Source organism: Cupressus sempervirens, chromosome 1 (genome assembly GCF_028749045.1).
Source record: "Cupressus sempervirens isolate cs-2001-9-10 chromosome 1, ASM2874904v1, whole genome shotgun sequence".
NCBI lineage: Eukaryota > Viridiplantae > Streptophyta > Pinopsida > Cupressales > Cupressaceae > Cupressus > Cupressus sempervirens.
Window position 1 is genome coordinate 75271952 of NC_143118.1, and position 18602 is coordinate 75290553.

Consider the following 18602-nt stretch of genomic DNA (forward strand, 5'->3'; position numbering starts at 1 on the left):
TAGAGCACTCAATCATGGATGATCTAGTTGCTATTAGTGGTGACTTGTATGTTGTAGAACATCTTGTTGTAAGCAATGAGACCACTAGTGTTGTGATTTTGGAATGTGTTGACAAAGATCTACATATTGTGTTGATATGGAGTTTTTTATTGTTGGTGTGGATTAACTAGTTGTTGATGTGGATGAAGGGTAGTTGATGAAGAATTATGTTTAGTTTGTTCTTGGGATTGAGCATGTTGATTGGATGGTTGAGATTCTTGTGTTTGACAAAGTGATACAAATGTGGATGATTTGCATGTTGTTTTTCTTGTCCATGTTGGAGTATAATCCTTTAGTGAAGATGAAGATGGTTGTGGATTTTTCATTGGGCATCAAAGTGTGGGACACACTTTTCTTTTCACACCTAGGGATGTTAATGCAAGAGCATCTTGGGCTAGTTGGCTATCCTACATGATTAAGGGATTTTGTGAAGTTGAGTGGACCTATTTGGGTCTTAATTAATTTTGTCTATATTTTCAATAAGTGTTGTAAGCCTTTAAAGGTATTTGGTATTGAATCTTTGTTGGAGCCTAACTCATGGCTCTTCAAGGATTTAATGTAAGGGATATTTAATTTTTAGCTTACTACGCTGACTTGTGCCTTACCTAGCTATAAGTAGGGGTATTGTAAAGTCTTTATTCATTATTCATCCATCTTGGAGAAGAGGAGGTGGTAGAGGAGCAAAATTTGAGAAGGGCTAGTAGCTAAGGGTTGGGGTACAAGGAGATTGGTTGGACAACTTGTGAGTACCAATTTGGATCTTCCATCGAGGTTTCTACCAGAGTGTAGATCTAGACTAGCTAGGGTTTGGATGGGATCTTGAGGGATCTTATAGAACTATTACTTTCTTTGTATTTGGTTGTAACCAGGAAGTCCTTAGAGCCTGACAAATTGCACATAGTTATATTTATGAATAAAAGAATTTCATTTGGTATCAGATTGTGTTTCCATTGTGTGGTTATTAGTTGGGGGCAAGGACATCTCCTTTGAGGATTATCCTACTTTGCACCACATTAGTTTACTTCACCCACATTCACTTTAGCCACATTTAAATTTTGTCTTGACCAAGATTGCCTTGTTTTTTCCAGCATTCACTTGCATAATGACCAAATTTATGGCAATAATAAAATTCTACATTACTCTTGTAAGAGTTGTAGTTCTTCTTACCTCCTCTAGAGTTATTTTGAGATTTTCTTGCTCCCTCTTGATTGTCTACTCAAGATTTCTCCTCCAGCATTCCTTTGTTTTGAGTTTCCATGGCCTCTACCTCTAGAGCCTCTACCAAAGCCATTTCTTTCTCTTCCCCTACTTCTTTATTGGACTAAGCTTTGAAGTCTTTCTCTTGGGAAGATGTTGTTGATCTATTAATCTAGTGTTCATGGGTTTGAAGTGTGCCCATAAACTCATCCATTTTCAAAGCAGTGAGGTCCTTTGCATCTTCAATGATCATCACAAGATTATCATATTTTGGACGTAGACTTATCAATATCTTTTCAACTATTCACTACTCCTCATGATCTTGTCCATTTGATTTCAATTGGTTTATCAAACCAGATATCCTTAAGCTAAAGTGTACAATAGACTCATTATCCTTCATTTGAAGGTTCTCAAACTCCCTTCTAATCATATGTAGCTTTACTACATAGACTTTATCAGTGTCTCTGAAATTCATCTTAAGGATATCCCATGCTTCCTTTAAATAATTAGTTATTTCTATCTTAGGAAAAATTGTTTCTGTCATGGCTGCCTCAATCAAGCTTAAAGATTTTGCATCCCTTCTTCTTAACTCCTTCAGCTAAGTCTTTGGATGGTTGGTGAGGGCAATATATCATGTTGTGTCAGTTACATCATTGAATCTATTTACTGTAAACTCACACAAGTCATTTGCAACCATAATGGTTCTCATCTTCTTTACCCAAGTGTCATTATTTCATCCATTAAAGGATGGTGGTTCCTGCCAAGTCTTTCCTACATCTCTAACCATGTCTCCTACACAAAAAATGTCAACACCTAGAAAATTTCCCAAAGTCACAAGTATGTGGGTCCTAATGGCTCTGATACCCTGTAAAAAATTTAAAATTTCACAAAACTTTTCAAAGCAACCAAGCTACTTGGTAAGGTAAGTGTTGAGATAGAGCAATGTCAAGTTTCTCAGCACCAATAGGGACTGAGTTCCTCATACGTCAAAGGGATCTTGGTAGACTAAGAACTTAACAAAGGTAGAGATCAAGTTCCTTGGTTGATGGGAGTCAAGTTATTTGGCTCAAACACAAGTTAAATGTTGTGAAGGGAAACAAAAATATTCCATAAAATGTGTTAACAAAGTTAATGATTTCTCCTTTATTTTTCCAAAAACTACTAACATGTAGATCGAAATGTGTCAATGGATATATGATCAAAACACAATAGATTTGAGATTGACAAGTATGCTTGCTTGCTTTCAATTAACTAAATCAAATTAATATAAATCTAGAGAATGAACTACAAACTCTAGAAGATCAAAATATCTAAATACGTAAAAAACTTACAACAATGTATGGTTGCATACAATAAGCATGGAACAATCACTTCTCATACATGACAAAATGTTACTTTCACAAAACATAGAAAGTCAATCCCATGTGTTGTTGTTGCACTCTAATGAACTCTTTCTACTTCTGTTGAACTCATCTCCTTTCTTCAAAATGTCTAGGATCTATCTTATGGAATGAAAGAACATTCCCTCCTTTTGTCATTTTCCTTCTCACAGATTTTCCCCTTCATTTTCAAAATTTGAACTCACCTACCTATATTAAATGTTATTTCTATTAGAGTTGCAAATCATCAAACTTGGTTGGTGGGTATGCAGAAGGCCCATGGGACAACCAGAAAAACATTAAATATTCCAACATATACATCTTATTTCATCATTAACATTGACCTTTTGACTATGTGCAATCAAATCTCTTACAATATGCAAATGACTCTATGTTTTCTATGCACGTTCCCAATAACTCAGCCCTTTATTGGAATGTGAATGTATTTGAATAGTCCACAAACCTTAGAAATGCTTCCACATTCCATGTGTGTTTCAATTTGTATGCATATATTATACTTACCTACTTTAGTTCCTTTGCACAAATCACATCATCGGCAATGGTCCTCTCTAGATCATATTTCAATGCAACTATTTGTCAAATAGTAGGTGCTTTCTCATCTTCTACATACTCTACATTTATCTACAATAATTGTGCCAAATATTTGACATGAAATTCCTTGTACATGTTTTCTAGAGCTCCTCTTATGTGTTCATTGCCAAAGCAATAGTTTCAAAGATAGATATTCATCTCTAATCAAATGATTTCGGGTTATTGCTTTGGATTTCTTAGAGGGTTTACAACTCCCAAATGCATCTTCATAAAAGTTGTGTGGACATCTGTAAGAGTATTTTGATATAATGGCTCCCATGAGTTTCTATGAAGCTTTTTCCAACTGTGCATCTCGATTCATACCGGAGATTGAAAGTTGTCTTCATATTGTGCCTTGATAGCTATCCATAATTTATTCAAAGTGTTAGTTCTACTTTCAATATCTCTATACATGATTTCCAAAGCCTCCGTAAAGAGTATTTTTTTAGATTATATCTTCTAACTTGATTTAAAAGTTGGAGTTTGGGCTCAAAAGTCTAAGTAAGGACTATGACACAACCTTGGGGTGGGATTCAAATCTCAACTCAAACTTTTGAATAGTTGAGGTTTGGGGAGAGAGAGTAAGTAGAGGTTTGAGGAGAGAGAGTGAGAAGGCTGGCCACTAACTCCAACTCTCCAATCTTAACTTTTTTGGAAGGTTATAGTTTTGGGAGAGAGAGTAAGCAGTTGTTCCTTTGATTTTTTTTCCCATTTAACTTAAAGTTTTGAAATATTGACCTAATAAATACCAAGGAAACACTCTTTCAATATTTTAGCTGATAGGCTATTTGTGGGAACTTTGTCCTTGGAAATTTAATTTTTGACAGAAAAGTTGACAGTTTATCGAAAAAGTTGCCTATTTGGCTAAAAGTTTGCAAATCCTTCCCACTAATTATTTACCATTCAGTTTTTTTTATCTCACTCCACTTTTAACTCTTGTTTTTATAATTATTAGGTATCTCCACTTTTAATTATTATTTTTCTTTTTCAATTTATCAATTGGAATCTCCACATTAGTTCATATGTTGTGATTTTTATTCATTTAATTTTTAATTTTTAATCTAGAACATATTTGTTAAGAAATATTCAATTTTTTAAAGATTGTAAATTTTATATCATGTTTTAATCTTCAACTTTTTTATTTTTTTATTCACTTTAAAAAAAGTTGAATTTACATTATTTAATGTTCATTCTACATTTTTCTCTTAAATCTCATCTCCTATCGGCACACTTATTGCATGTACAAAAGCATGCAACTGTTGGACTATTTGGGTAAATGTTTATATTGATGTTCTTCACTAATTGGTTTATGTCGTTGTCCATGTTTTGAGGTGTATATTTTGTAATACTTCTATTATGGCTTCGGTTGGAGGTTAAGCCTCCTTGATAATTCTCGTTGGACATATTGGCTACTCTATTTCTTTTCTTTTTTTTATCTCCATATATTTAATAGAAAAAAAGATTAAAAAATTATGAACAATATTCTTGAGCAAAACAATAGATTTTTCCTATCAATGTAGAGGTAAGGCAATACAGTTTTTCCCTCTTTAAATTTTGTTTATCTATAAGTCAGCTCATATAGTTACGGAGGTTTATATGTGATCATTTTCTAAATTTGTATAGTTCAAATATAGTTCGAGTAGTTTTTCCATTGCCTTCATCAATGGAGACATTATCTTTGCAACAACAATGTAAACAAGTGTCATATAGTGGCTTAGAATTTGCATTTAGTTTTTAATATAGATATAATTTTAATTCAATAATTTTACAATAGTATTTGAAATATTTTAATTGATTAAAAAAATTTAATTATAGTTTTTATAATGATAACTATAATTATTCTTATTAATAAAGTAACAATAAACTTAAAATAATATTTTATAATAGTACTTAGCTTAATAAGACAAATACTAACTAATAAAATATATTAGAATTCAAGGTTACAAATAATTTCTACTAAATATAAAACTATTTCTATAGTTAGAGAACATTATAAAAATAAAGAATTATACTCATGAACTTTTGAGTCATCTAAATAATAATAAAACAATTTGATTGATTGAGCTATATTGATTATTAATTAATAGAATACAACTCAATACAACAGTATTTGCCTTGTACTAATAAAAGAATAAAATGAATGAATTATAGAACAATTACTTCAAAATTCTATCAAATAATTTCTTTCAAAAAAGGAAGGTGAATCAAAATCAATCTCCATATAACTTTGTTTCTATCTTCTTCTTGAAAAAAACAAAATGAAAAGGTACATACAAGAATAGCAAAAATTATTAATAATTGGTTTGAAGTTGTGTTGTTGTTCCTCATATTCTTGAGCTCAAATCTACTAAAATATATTTATATAAATAAGTTTAATTTTTAAATTTTATTTATTATAATCATTGAAATACTAATATAGTTAAGATTTATAATTTAATTTAAATATTGTTTGGTGACTCTTGACACTTCACTCCCCTTCACCCTAGCTCAACAATATTGCATATCCCCATAACAATTTAAGTTTGATGAAATCACAATATTATAAACAATTTAAATTTATAACCATTCTACAATGATCCTTTATTTTTGCTAGAGCTTATTTTCAATTCCTAAACAATAGTAAGATTCCAATTAATCTTTTCCCAACATTAAAAGTTTGAATGGAGATACTCAAACCACTAAAATTTAAGCTAAAATTGCACTTAAGTAGTGACATATAAGAACATGGGATAAATATACAATATATTTTCTTTTCAAAAATGTTTTCTCATATATGAACTGCAAAATTGGATGAAAATCAAATAATTATAATTTCAAAGCATCCTTAAAAATTGTTTAAATAAAACCAAGAAAAATGAAATCTCAACAAGAATTTAAATAAAACCAAGAACAATGAATGGCAGAATTTGCAGGAAAGATACTTCACAACTCTATCAGAGAAATTTCTTTCAAAAAAGAAAGGCAAACCGAAATCAATCTCCATATAACTTTGTTTCTATCTTCTTTTGAAAAAGAAAATTAAAGAGTATAGACATAAATTACAAAAATTTTGACACATATTGAAATGATTTGATTCAGAGATTGTGACAATCACACTTTTATGTCCCACAAATCAATATATTAAAGCAATACATATACATACTAGGATTCAGCACCCGCTTTTAAAGAGTATAACTTGGTGCATTAAATTTCAGGTAATAGCAAAGCCAAATTTAGAGTATTTGAAGAAAAAAGCACATTATAACAATCAATTTGAAGGAAGAAGAAAAGGAAAACCAATCAAATAGTCATAGTGGCCACAGATTCGATCTTGCTGCGGGACAAGTATTGAGGCATCTCAACAGAAACACATCTCCCTGTGTTAACCCCTGTTTCCAATGGAGGGTAATACATGTAGAAAACTTTATCGTTGGTGTCCGATTCAATCCCACTCAAGAAAATCCCATCTTCCCCAAATACAGCTGCATCAACGCTATCAAGAGGCCGAGGAAGAGCATCAACTTCCGCCCACAAATTCTGTGTAGAGTCAAATTCTGCCACAGAATCCCACTGGAAGCAATACAGACGCTCAAATGCGGCCACAATGGGATGCATATAATCTTGGGCAAACCAGATGTTGGGCAAAGTGGACCAAACTCCTCTTTCCTGATCGAACCGCTGAAGCTCCTCATCAAACAAGCTGACAACATAGAGCATGCCTTCTATAAAAATCGAGGAACACAGCCACTCCTTTTGAAGCATGTTGGGAAGAAGCTTCCACTCATCTCTCTCCACGTTGAAAACTGCAGCCTGGCTCGTACTCTTCCAATCACATTCTCTTCCTCCTACGATATAAATCTCATCTCCTTCAGGAGATGCGCAGCACGCAAAGTCAAACATGATCTCTGTGATGGGTGGATCTGCACCTTTGCTCCACTGGAAAGACACAAAATCAAAGACCAAAACAGTCATGTTTGATATTCTCTTCCTCTTTAAACCCACTCTGCAGCACTCATATCTTAACCCTAGTAAAACCAGTTTATGCTTCACACAAACACACTTGGATAATGAGTAGAGTTTAAATTTGGCAGGGACGGGAGGGAGTCTTCCCCACAACTGGTTAACGGGGTCAAATGTAGTTATGCGAACATTCTCAATCAAACATATCAACTCTTCGGACCTCCCACGACTCCTCCTGTCTTCGTAAAACTCTGAGTTTTCCAACATTCTCTTCCAACTCTTACATACTTCCTTCACTCTTCCGTGAGATGCAAAAGGCACTCTCATTAAGATTTCCCTTACCAACTCTTCTGGAATTACACTAAAATACTCCATCATTTGTATACACTGCTGAAACGATTCTCAAATAATCTTGATCTTACCAGTGCTCACATGAATTCGAAACAAAGAGCATAGCTGTAACGTCTCAAACAAATAGATTTCCCAGCATATGCCATGTTATATATATACCGAGCAAAAAGTGCCTTGATACCTCGTGATTTTTACTATATTTGCTCACTTTTTAAAAAAAAATTCCAAATATAGAATACGTCTGATGTTCTGAATATTTTTAATCGATCTCACTATTTTTAGAAATATCAGTTGCCTTGAAAAATTAAATTAAATTTTCCATTAGATAGTTTTTATATTAAATATAATAAAGATCAATAAGTTATAAATTACTATTTTTTAAATAGATATAATAAAATAATATTTCAAAAATATATCAACAACTAAATTAAAAAATATGAAATATGAAATTGATCAAAAATATCTAGTGAAATACAATGGAACAATCAAATCAAATTATATATACAATTTGAAAAGAAACAAATATTAAAGCTAAAATTAACTTTAAACTTAAATTTTGTTTGATTAAGTGGAAGAATGTTTACATGATTAGACAAGTAGAAAATATAATAATAGATTTTGAATTTAATAATATCTAATTAATGCCATAGGCATCCTACAATGGCAAAATGGGCGGAGTGGGATGGTGTGAATGTGTTAATGTTAACTTTTATTCGTCTAGGTTAAATTTGGCATCCATCTACATGTCAAAATTTTAAATCTTCTATTAAATAGAAAATACTTTTAATAAAATATTGATAAATACCGTATTTGTGTAAATTATAATATTTGGAGATATAAATCATCCATTTTTTTAGAAATTGAAAGAAAAAGCTTAAGTTAGTAGAAAACTAAATAAATGGAAATAAAGGAAATATAAATAATTTTAGATGTAGTAAATTAAATTATAATTAATTTGTAATGGATATCTATCAGCATTTCTTTAGATAGATTTATTTAAGATATCTATACTAGTTAATGTCTATAGGTAGGTAGAGTTAACTTTTATTCTTTTAGGTTAAATTTGACAGCCATCCACATGTCAATAGTTTAAATCTTATTATAAATAGAATATTCTTTTAAAAATATGGATAACATTAGGTTGATAATTCATAATAGTTGCTAATAATATGAACTAAAGGGATAGATATCTTCCTTTAGATTATAATATTTAGAGATATAAATCATCTATTTTTTTAGAAATTAAAATCAAAAACTTAAGTTAGTTTAAAAAATAGAGATAAAAGAAATTTAAATAATTTTAAATGTAGTAAATTAAATTATAATTATTTTGTAGTGGTATCAACATTTCTTTAGATAGATTAGATTTATTTAAGATATCTATACTAGTTTAAATAATTTAAAATTAATACTATATAGAACTTCAAAAATCTAAAAATAATAAACATATTAATAATAGACTACTTTGAATTTAGAATTTAAAGATAAAATAAAATAGCTGGACATTAGATTATTTTTAATCCATCTCACTATTTTTAGAAATGTTAGTTACATTGAGAAATTAAACTATATTTTTTACTATTTTTATTATATTAAGATTGTTTTTATATTAGTTATAATAAACATCAAGAAGTTATAAATTATTAAAAAATAGATGTAATAAATTATATATAAAAAATATATCAACCTAAAATACAGTAAAAGAATCAAATCAAATTTTACGCACAGACATATATAACAGATACGAGATTAGACAAAATGAAAACATAACAATAGATCTTTCAATTTAATAATATCTCATTAAAATAATTTAAAATTAATTCTTAAATAGAACTTCGAAGATTACAAAATAAATATAATAGTAATGGAGAAGATTTCTTCTACTTTGAATTTAAAATTTAAAGATAATTTCCACGAACACAAACGTATGCAAACTTAATTTAAAGCGAAATAGGAAATGGAATATGCAAAATTTTCACTGCTGGAAGAGTTCTTCAACGGGCAAGAGTTCTATCTGCGAGGAAAGACTGAAGAACATGGATGACGTTTTGTCAAAACTTGTGCAGCTAGTAGAGAGATGAAATTAAAAACGGTGCAGATATTTCCTTTGATTGAACGGTACAAATTTGTGATTCCTCATGACGGCCAGACGTACAATGCTCTGATAAAAAGCATGGCGGATCTATATAAACCAGATGAAGCTGCTAAACTCTATGATCAGATTACACAATGCGACTTGAAAGCCACCATTCACACCTACAACATGCTTATGCACCTACATTGAAGGACTCGAGGGCTCTTCTCTTCAATTATGATAAATTCCTCGCTGATTTTTCACATGAAAGCAGGCCTCATATACTTGAGCAAATTGGAGAATAGATGAGACAAACGGGGAAGTTGGATGTTGCAGATGTGTTTGTTAAAGTTCTCACATAAACTGTTAAGAAAAACCAAGAAAGCCAACATAGGACGTGTCACTTCTGGTCTAATGGTGAGTTTGGGCAACCTAGATTCTAAATCTGGCAAGTGTAGCTATGTATCAATGCAGTTGTTTCAGTCAGGATATTGTGAGTTGAGGCTTACTCCATGTCTCCAACAAGCTCCGGTTTTGCTTAGCCTTCTCCAACCAAAGTGCTAACTAATCCTTCAGGATATCTTTAATTTAATTTATTTAAGAAGTAGTTTCTCCATCAGTTTGATTATGTAATGATTAATATAGTTTTTTCAACTATCCAAACAGATCTTAGGTTGTATATATTCACTTGTTATTATAATAAAAGTGTGTGCACATTTTCATTTCACATTCTTTGGGCCTATTACAATGGTATCATATCAGAGTCAAGTTGTTGGAGAAAAGGAATTTAGATTGAATTGTGATTCCAATGCATTCTTTAATTTCAATAGTTGGAATAGTTCTTTCTGGAAAAGAAAATTATCATGAATGGTTTTCAAAAGTTAAAAATACTCTTATTTTTAATGATTTGTGGGATGATGTTTGTGAAAGCAAAGATGAAAATGAAGAGCCCGAGTAGACTATAGATGAAAAGGAACTCTTCATCTAGAAGAGTAAAGACAAAAGGGGTTATGCTCTCATTGCTGCCTCTATTACTAAAGAGGTAAGTAGACATATAATCTCTTGTAAGAGTGCATTTGTAGCATTAAAGAAACTCAAAGGTCTATATGATTCTCATTCAAAACTTGGCATCATTCAATTATTAATGAAGTTATTCAACTTAGAAATAAAAAATACCAATCCAATGAAGTTAGCCTTTGAAATTAAAGCTTTATTTCATGATATTGAAGCCACAGGTGTAAAAGTAGATTTACAACTCACTGTTTTTATTAAAGTTCTTTACCCTACCTTGAATGAAAAGATGAAAGATATAACATTTGACAAACTTGTGGAGAAGATTGCAGAGAGAGAAAAAGTATTTGGGAAGAAAGAGTCACTTTCAAATGTTGAGACTTTGTGTCTTGCACAAAAATAACAAGGGAAAACATCCAAAGATAAGCCTTCTAGACATGACAATATCAAAAAAGGTCATTATCTTGAATGAAAAGATGAAAGATATAACATTTGACAAACTTGTGGAGAAGATTGCAAAGAGAAAAAAAGTATTCACACTATCTTGAATTAAAAGATGAAAGATATAACATTTGACAAACTTGTGGAGAAGATTGCAGAGAGAGAAAAAGTATTTGGGAAGAAAGAGTCACTTTCAAATATTGAGACTTTGTGTCTTGCACAAAAATAACAAGGGAAAACATCCAAAGATGAGCCTTCCAAACATGACAATAGCAATAAAGGTCATGGAAGAAGACAAGAAGGCAGTCTAGAGGCAGGGGGGATAAAACTTATCAAGATGGTAGACAATATTCTCAACCACAACACCAACATAGAGATTATCAACAAAAAGAAAGGAAATCTATATAATGCTATAGATGTGGAAAAATGGGTCATAGTGCCAATATTTGTTGAACTCCATGGGAGAAAATTTGTGACAAGAAGGAGAAACCACCAGACAAAGGTAACCCTCCTAAATTTGCACATTATGTTATAACACATTGTAATATTGGGATTGAAAAAGTTTTTAGTACTTCAAATTCTAGTTTGAATGCTACTTGGTTGTTAGATACTGGAGCCATATCTCATATGACATTTAGAAGAGATTTTTTTGAGAAATTCAATGATCAAGTGGATGGAGTAGTGTATTTTTCTAACAAATTTGAGTTAAAACCTTGAGGAATTGGGTCTATCAGACTTAAATTACCAAGTCTTGCTGATTACATACTTTCTAATATTCTATATCTTCCACAATTGAAGATAAATTTAATATCACTTGTGCATATTAGATAGCAATGTCATTCAATACATATGTTTGATGGTATTATTGATATTAGAAGAGATGGTGATCATGTGATTGTAATGACTAGAGTTGAAGATGATAAACTTTTATATTTCAAAGGTGCTTCATCAAATTCTCATAATTATGCAAATTTCTTCCAGATTTGGTCACATTAACTATGATAGTCTTAGAATTATGAAACAAAATGAAATTCAAGGACTTCCCACTATGCCAAAATAGATTTCTGAATATGTTGCTTGCATTTTAGGCAAACATAGTAAACAACCTTTTCATGATTTTATGTTTAGAGCTTCTAGAAAGTTGGGTCTCATTCACTCAGATTTGTGTGGGCCTGTGCCTTTTCCATCAACAAATGGAAATAAATACATAATTAATTTTATTGATGACTATACCAAGATGTGTTGGTTTTATTTATTAAAAGAGAAATCTCAAACTTTTGATACCTTCAAAAATTTCCATATGTGGATTAAAAATGACACTCAACTCACTATTGGAAGCCTAAGAAGTGATAATGGTGGTGAGTACACTTCTAAAGATTTTGAAAAATACTTGTAGGAAAATGATATTAAGCATCAAACAATTGTTCCTTATAACCCATAGCAGAATGGTGTAGCAAAATGTATGATTGGGGAGAAGCAGTTCTCTATGTTGTCTACATAAAGAATAGAAATCATACTACACTACAAAGTAAAACTCCCTATAAAATGTGGCATGGCCATCTTCCAAGTGTCAAGCATTTTAGGGTCTTTGGTTGCACCTATTATGCTTTAATTCCTGCTCAACTGAGAAATAAATTGGAAGGTAGGATTAGAAAATGCATTTTTTTGGGATATTCTACTACTTCCAAAGCTTATCGTCTATATGATAAGGAGAATAAAAAAATTATTATTTATAGAGATGTTATATTTCTTAAATTTGAAAAAGATGTACACAGTATTGACAAACAAATTTCTCATCTTGATAGATTTCAATCAAAAATTCCTATCATTAATAGAATAATGAACTTCCAACTCTTGAAGGGTGATCCCCTTTCTAGGTCAATCTTTGGAAGTTACAAAGAATGAAGAAAATATGAAAGAAAGAAATTCTAAAGAATATAAAATAGTTTGTGAAGAACTTGTTGAAAGAGAAGACAACAGTTCTAAAAAAATTGAAATTATTTGTGAAGAACTTGTTGAAAAATAATATGAACCATCTTGTGAAGAATCTAACTCAAAGGCTTTGGAGATTGATAAAACATCAAAGCAATCAATCCATACATCAATGTAGACAAAGAAAATTCCTAATAGGTACAAAGATTTTGAATTAAATTTTTCTATTGTTGATGAACCTGCTTCATTTCAAGAAGCAACAACAAGTGATGCATGGAGAAGTGTAATGCAAAGAGAATATGATGCTTTCATTAAAAATGGTACTTGGAGGTTAGTGGATCCTCCAATTGTAGCCAAGCCTATTGGCTGCAAGTGGGTATATAAGAACAAATATAAAGTTGATGGTTCACTTGAAAAACACAAAGCAAGACTTGTAACGAAAGGATATGCTCAGAAGGTGTTGACTACACTAAAACTTTTTCTCCTACGGCCAGGTGGGGAACTATTCAAGCATTTTTTTCTTTGGCAGCACAAAAAGGATGGAATATACGTCATATGGATGTTAAAATAGCCTTTTTGAATGGAGATTTGAAGGAAGATGTCTATATGTTGCAACCTCAAGGTTTTTTAATCAAGGGTCAGGAACAAAAGGTACGTAAATTGGTAAAATCTTTGTATGGTTTGAAGCAAGCACCACATGCTTGGTATGAAAAATTAACTGAGCACCTCCTCAAATTAGACTACAAGCATTTTAGTCTAGATGATGCAACTCTCTTTGTCAATAAAATTGGTAGATCATTTGTTTATCTAGTTGTATATGTTGATGATCTTCTCATTACATGCAATAATGATGATTATATAGAATCCATTAAGAGAGAGTTGAAATTTTTTTTTGATATGACTGACTTGGGATAACTTCATTATTACTTAGGTATTGAAGTCATTCAAAATCTTAAGTTCATTTTTATTTCTCAAAGAAAAAAATATTGGAGAGTTATTATATAGATTTGGCATGAAAGATTGTAATTTTGTTTCAACTCCAATGGAGCAAAATATGAAGATTTCATCCAATGAAGGAAATGCTTTTAAAGATCCAACCAAGTACAGGCAGCTTGTTGGAAGTTTGTTTTATCTCACCACTACTCACCTTGACATTAACTTTGCAGTAGGAATGTTGTACAGATTTATGCATAAACCATGTGAATGGCATTGGATTGCAGCACAAGGAGTTTTAAAATATTTAAAAGGAACTCAAACTCCTGGCATAAAATATTCAAAAGTTTCAGACTTCCATCTTACTAGCTATTCTAACTCAGATTTTAATGGTGATAAAGAGAATGGGTTATCTACTTCTAGTTATTTGATGACCCTAGGATCAGTTGCTATTACTTGGAGATCAGAAAACAAACAATTCATGTTGACTCTACAAATGAAGTGGAATATGTAGCAATAGCTCAAGATATGAAAGAAATTATGTGACTCAAGAAAAGTCTTGATGACTTGCAAGAGAAAAAGATAACTTCAACAACTTTATTTGTTGATAATAATTCTGCAATACAATTGGCCAAGAATCCTAAATTTCATGATCGAACCAAGCATATATATCCAAATATCACTTGATTCGATATCATGTTGAGGCAAAAACTGTACAGCTAAAACATTGTTCCAAAAGAAAAAATTGCTGATATTTTTACTAAAGCACTGGGACATGTTAAATTCAGACAATTTTGAATGCTACTTGGCATGACAAATATCTCTTTATATTAAGGGGAGAATGCTAACTAATCCTTTGGGAAATCTTTAGTTTAATTTATTTAAGAAGTAGTTTTTCGACAATTTGATTATGTAACGATTAATATAGTTTTTCTCAACTACACGAACAGATTTTAGGTTGTATATATTCACTTGTTATTATAATAAATTTGTTGTGTATGTATGTGCATTTTCATTTCACATTCTTTGGGCCTATTACACAAAGGAGATGGGTTACAAGAAAATTATCAATCAGCCCAATGGCATAGAAATCTGGTACTAAAAATCTAATACACATATTATTGCAGAGCACTTTAACTTTGCACTTTTGGCACTTTTCACAATTCTATGTAGAAATTTCATATCCACATTATCATGTCATGTTAGCATTTTTTTTTGTTAAGACATCAAAATAATCTAAATAAAAAGTGAGACCAATAATCATGCAAAAAGAATACTCATATTTACACAGCTAATGTGGTATCACTAGTTATTTTTTATAACTAAGGGAACATTTCATTCAATTATGGGTAGTCATCGTTAATGTCGATAGACATTCTACAATAGCAAAATGGGGGAGTGAGATGGTGTGAGCGTGTTAATGTCAACTTTTATTCTTCTAGGTTAAATTTGACAACCATCTACATGTCAAAAATTTAAATCTTATTATAAATAGAATATACTTTTACAAATAATTTAATAAATAGAACATAAAATATCCATTTAAATTATAATATTTGTAGAAATAAATCATCCATTTTTTAATAAATTAAAATAAAAATCTTAAATTAGTAAAAAATAAAATAAATGGAGATAAAGGAAATATAAATAATTTTAGATATAGTAAATTAAATTATAATTATTTTGTAGTGGATATCTATCAGCATTTCTTTAGATAGATTTATTTAAATTATTTATACTAGTTTTACTAACAACTCGAAAGTCTATAATAACTAGTGCAATATTTTTTTAAAAATGGATATTAAGTCAATAATCGTAGATATTAAATCAATAAGTGTGGGTATCAAATCAAGAACTTCCATCACTTCCATTAGAACATATACACAATTGAAACACTTTTAGCTCAATTTTGTCATGTTTTTAATTAAACATTTGGTTTAGAATCTATGGAGGGTGTATAGACTCAAAATTCAAATATGGTAAATGTGATTTTGAGGCTATCTAGAGGTGACACTTGGAGTCGTGTAGGCTGAAAAGAGCCAAATGGGATAGGTCAATATGTACTACTTGAGGGTGCAAGTATATAGGCAGAAGACCCAGTACTTGAGCACCCTAACAAGTTGAATTGCAGGGGGCCTTTTAAATCAGTTAGTGCATTAAATAAATTTATTTTATTGTCAAGAGATTCTAAGTATCAAATTAAGTTCTATTTTTGCAAATATTTTAATAAGATTGAAATCTTTTTTTGCAGGTCGTATTTAGAACATGAAATCTGAAGTAGATAGTATAGTATTTCATAAGCGAAAAAAGTGCAAATCAAATTTATTGGAGTAGACCAGCAGAAGAGTTAGTTATTGGCAATGAGTAAGAGGCATCTTTAAAAACTAGGTTAGAGGTGAAAGGGACATGTGTAGAAAGTATATCAATATGGGACACCTCTTCTCTTCTATAAATTGTAGACTATATCTATGACTATACCTTGCCAACATGAGAACCAAGAGAATGTTGATAATTGATGTTATATCTTTTTTTAACAATTTTTTTAATGAAAAGTTTAATTCAAATTTAAAGTTTTTGTTTATTTATTATATTGATAATATGAAATTTACTCATCTCTTCAATGAAAGGAAGTAGAGGCATGCGGAAACACTTCCTATAGTAATCTTGAGAGGATGACTATGCAAATTTCAACTTAAGCATCACAAATATGTCAAGAAGTACACAAAAGAATAATCAAAATAACATTGAATCACATAACATAGTATTGCTATGGGGAAACCCTTTCAAGAGAAAATCCCCACTCTCCAAAACCTACATAATGTATTATCAAGTCAAGAAGATTACAATACACTTGTAATGTAAGTTCTTACAGGAGCATCACCACAACTTGAGCTTGGAGAATCTCCTTCTAGCACCTAGTCTTAGAAACACAACTCACACTACTACATTTGGACCTGAATTGTGATGGTAAATCATCGCCTAAGCAAAAGTACCAAAAATTGGCTCCCATCAGATGGGCATCAAACTTTTGACATTGCACATTACAATGGAAAGCTCTTCCATTGCAATTGTGATGTAAATAACATTGTAGTTTGCTAGACGACAATGCCAATAGGTCATCATCACATTGTCATCATTGTGATAGGTAGATATCATAATTATGATACCTTATAGTTCCATTTTTTTGTCACCATAGTGATACCCACACTCTATGGCTGCCATTCATCCATCAGATTGTCCACCACAAGTGTGATGGTGTGTGACAATAGTGTTGCGGATGTGATGAAATTCCATTGGATTTAGCTATCACAAGAGCAATGAACATGCGATGACACTATTGTTGGCCCAATAGCATTTTTTTGAGTCTTTCATCGCAATTGCGACGCCTTGCGAAAATATTTTTTAAAAAAAATATTTCTATCATGCTATAAACACATTCATATAACAAGATACATTATTTCAAACTACACAAGCATTTCCTACTTATTTTGGTTTTCATCATCTAGCCATTAGAAAATTAATGGGTATTAAGTTAACAACTCCCATCACAACCATTGGAACATGTTAAGATATTGGACCCTCTCCCCTAAAATGACAAAAAAGATCCAAATAAATAAAATGAGATTGACATGTCAAATTGCAAGGGGGATTTTAGATCAATGAGTGCATTAAATAAATGTGTTTTATTTTCAAGAGATTCTAAGTATCAAATTAAGTTCTATTTTTGTTAATATTTTAATAAGATTGAAATCTTTATTTGCAGGTCATATTTAGAACAATAAATTTGAAGTAGATAATGTAATATTTCACAAGCGAAAAAGGTACAAATCAAATTTACTAGATTAGACCAACAAAAGAGTTGGTTTTTGGCAATGAGTAAGAGGCATCTTTACAAACTAGGTTAGAGGCAAAGGGGACATGCGTTGAAAGTATATCAAATATGAGATACCTCTTCTTTTTTGTAAATTGTAGACTATATCCATGTCTATACCTTGCCAACATGAGAACCAAGAGAATGTTGATAATTGATGTTATATCTTTTTTTAACAATATATTTATTGAAAAGTTAAATTTAAATTTAAAGTTTATGTTTATTTATTATATTGATAATATAAAATTTAGTTATCTCCCTAATGATATAGAAATCAAATTATTATTGTCATGTACATTTTAAAGTTATAAATAAAAATGTTATATATATATATATAATTTTGATTTGTGCTCTATATGTGAATTATCTGAAATTTGCAGGCATATTCTTTTTCATTGCTCTTTTTGCCAAGGAGTGTAATGTTCATGTGTAGCTGGGAGGTTGGTGTACCAAAATTTTGGCATGTTGGCATATGGTGAATGGAGGGAGGAGTACGGAAGGGGTAGTATAGTGGATGGAGGGAGGAGTATGGAGGGAGGTAGTATAGTGGACGGAGGGAGGAGTACAGAGGGAGGAAGTACAATAGATGGAGGGAGGAGTACAAAGGGGGGTAGTACAAAAGATTGAGGGAGGATTACAAAGGGTGGTAGTATAGTAGATGGAGGTAGGTAGTATGATAGAGGGAGGGAGGAGCATAGAGGGAGTAGTATGATAGATGGAGGGAGGAGTACAGAGGGAGGTAGTATGGTGGATGGAGGGAGGAGTACAGAGGGGGTGTATTGTTAATTGTATGAAGAGAAAATAATAATATTGTGCATATACCATATAGATGTGAAATACCTAA

At 31.1% G+C, this 18602-nt stretch overlaps 1 protein-coding gene across 1 annotated transcript; it reads right to left on the bottom strand.

Moving 5' to 3' along the window:
* Positions 1-6485: 6485 nt before the first annotated feature.
* Positions 6486-7523, bottom strand: LOC149576259 (F-box/kelch-repeat protein At1g80440-like). Its single transcript, XM_089813777.1, has one exon. It carries the CDS (start codon positions 7521-7523, stop codon positions 6486-6488), a length of 1038 nt encoding a protein of 345 aa, XP_089669903.1.
* Between the last annotated feature and the right edge of the window lie 11079 nt (positions 7524-18602).

Coding starts and splice junctions, on each gene's coding strand:
- LOC149576259 (XM_089813777.1), bottom strand. CDS start 7,523: ATGATGGAGTATTTTAGTGTAATTCCAGAAGAGTTGGTAAGGGAAATC.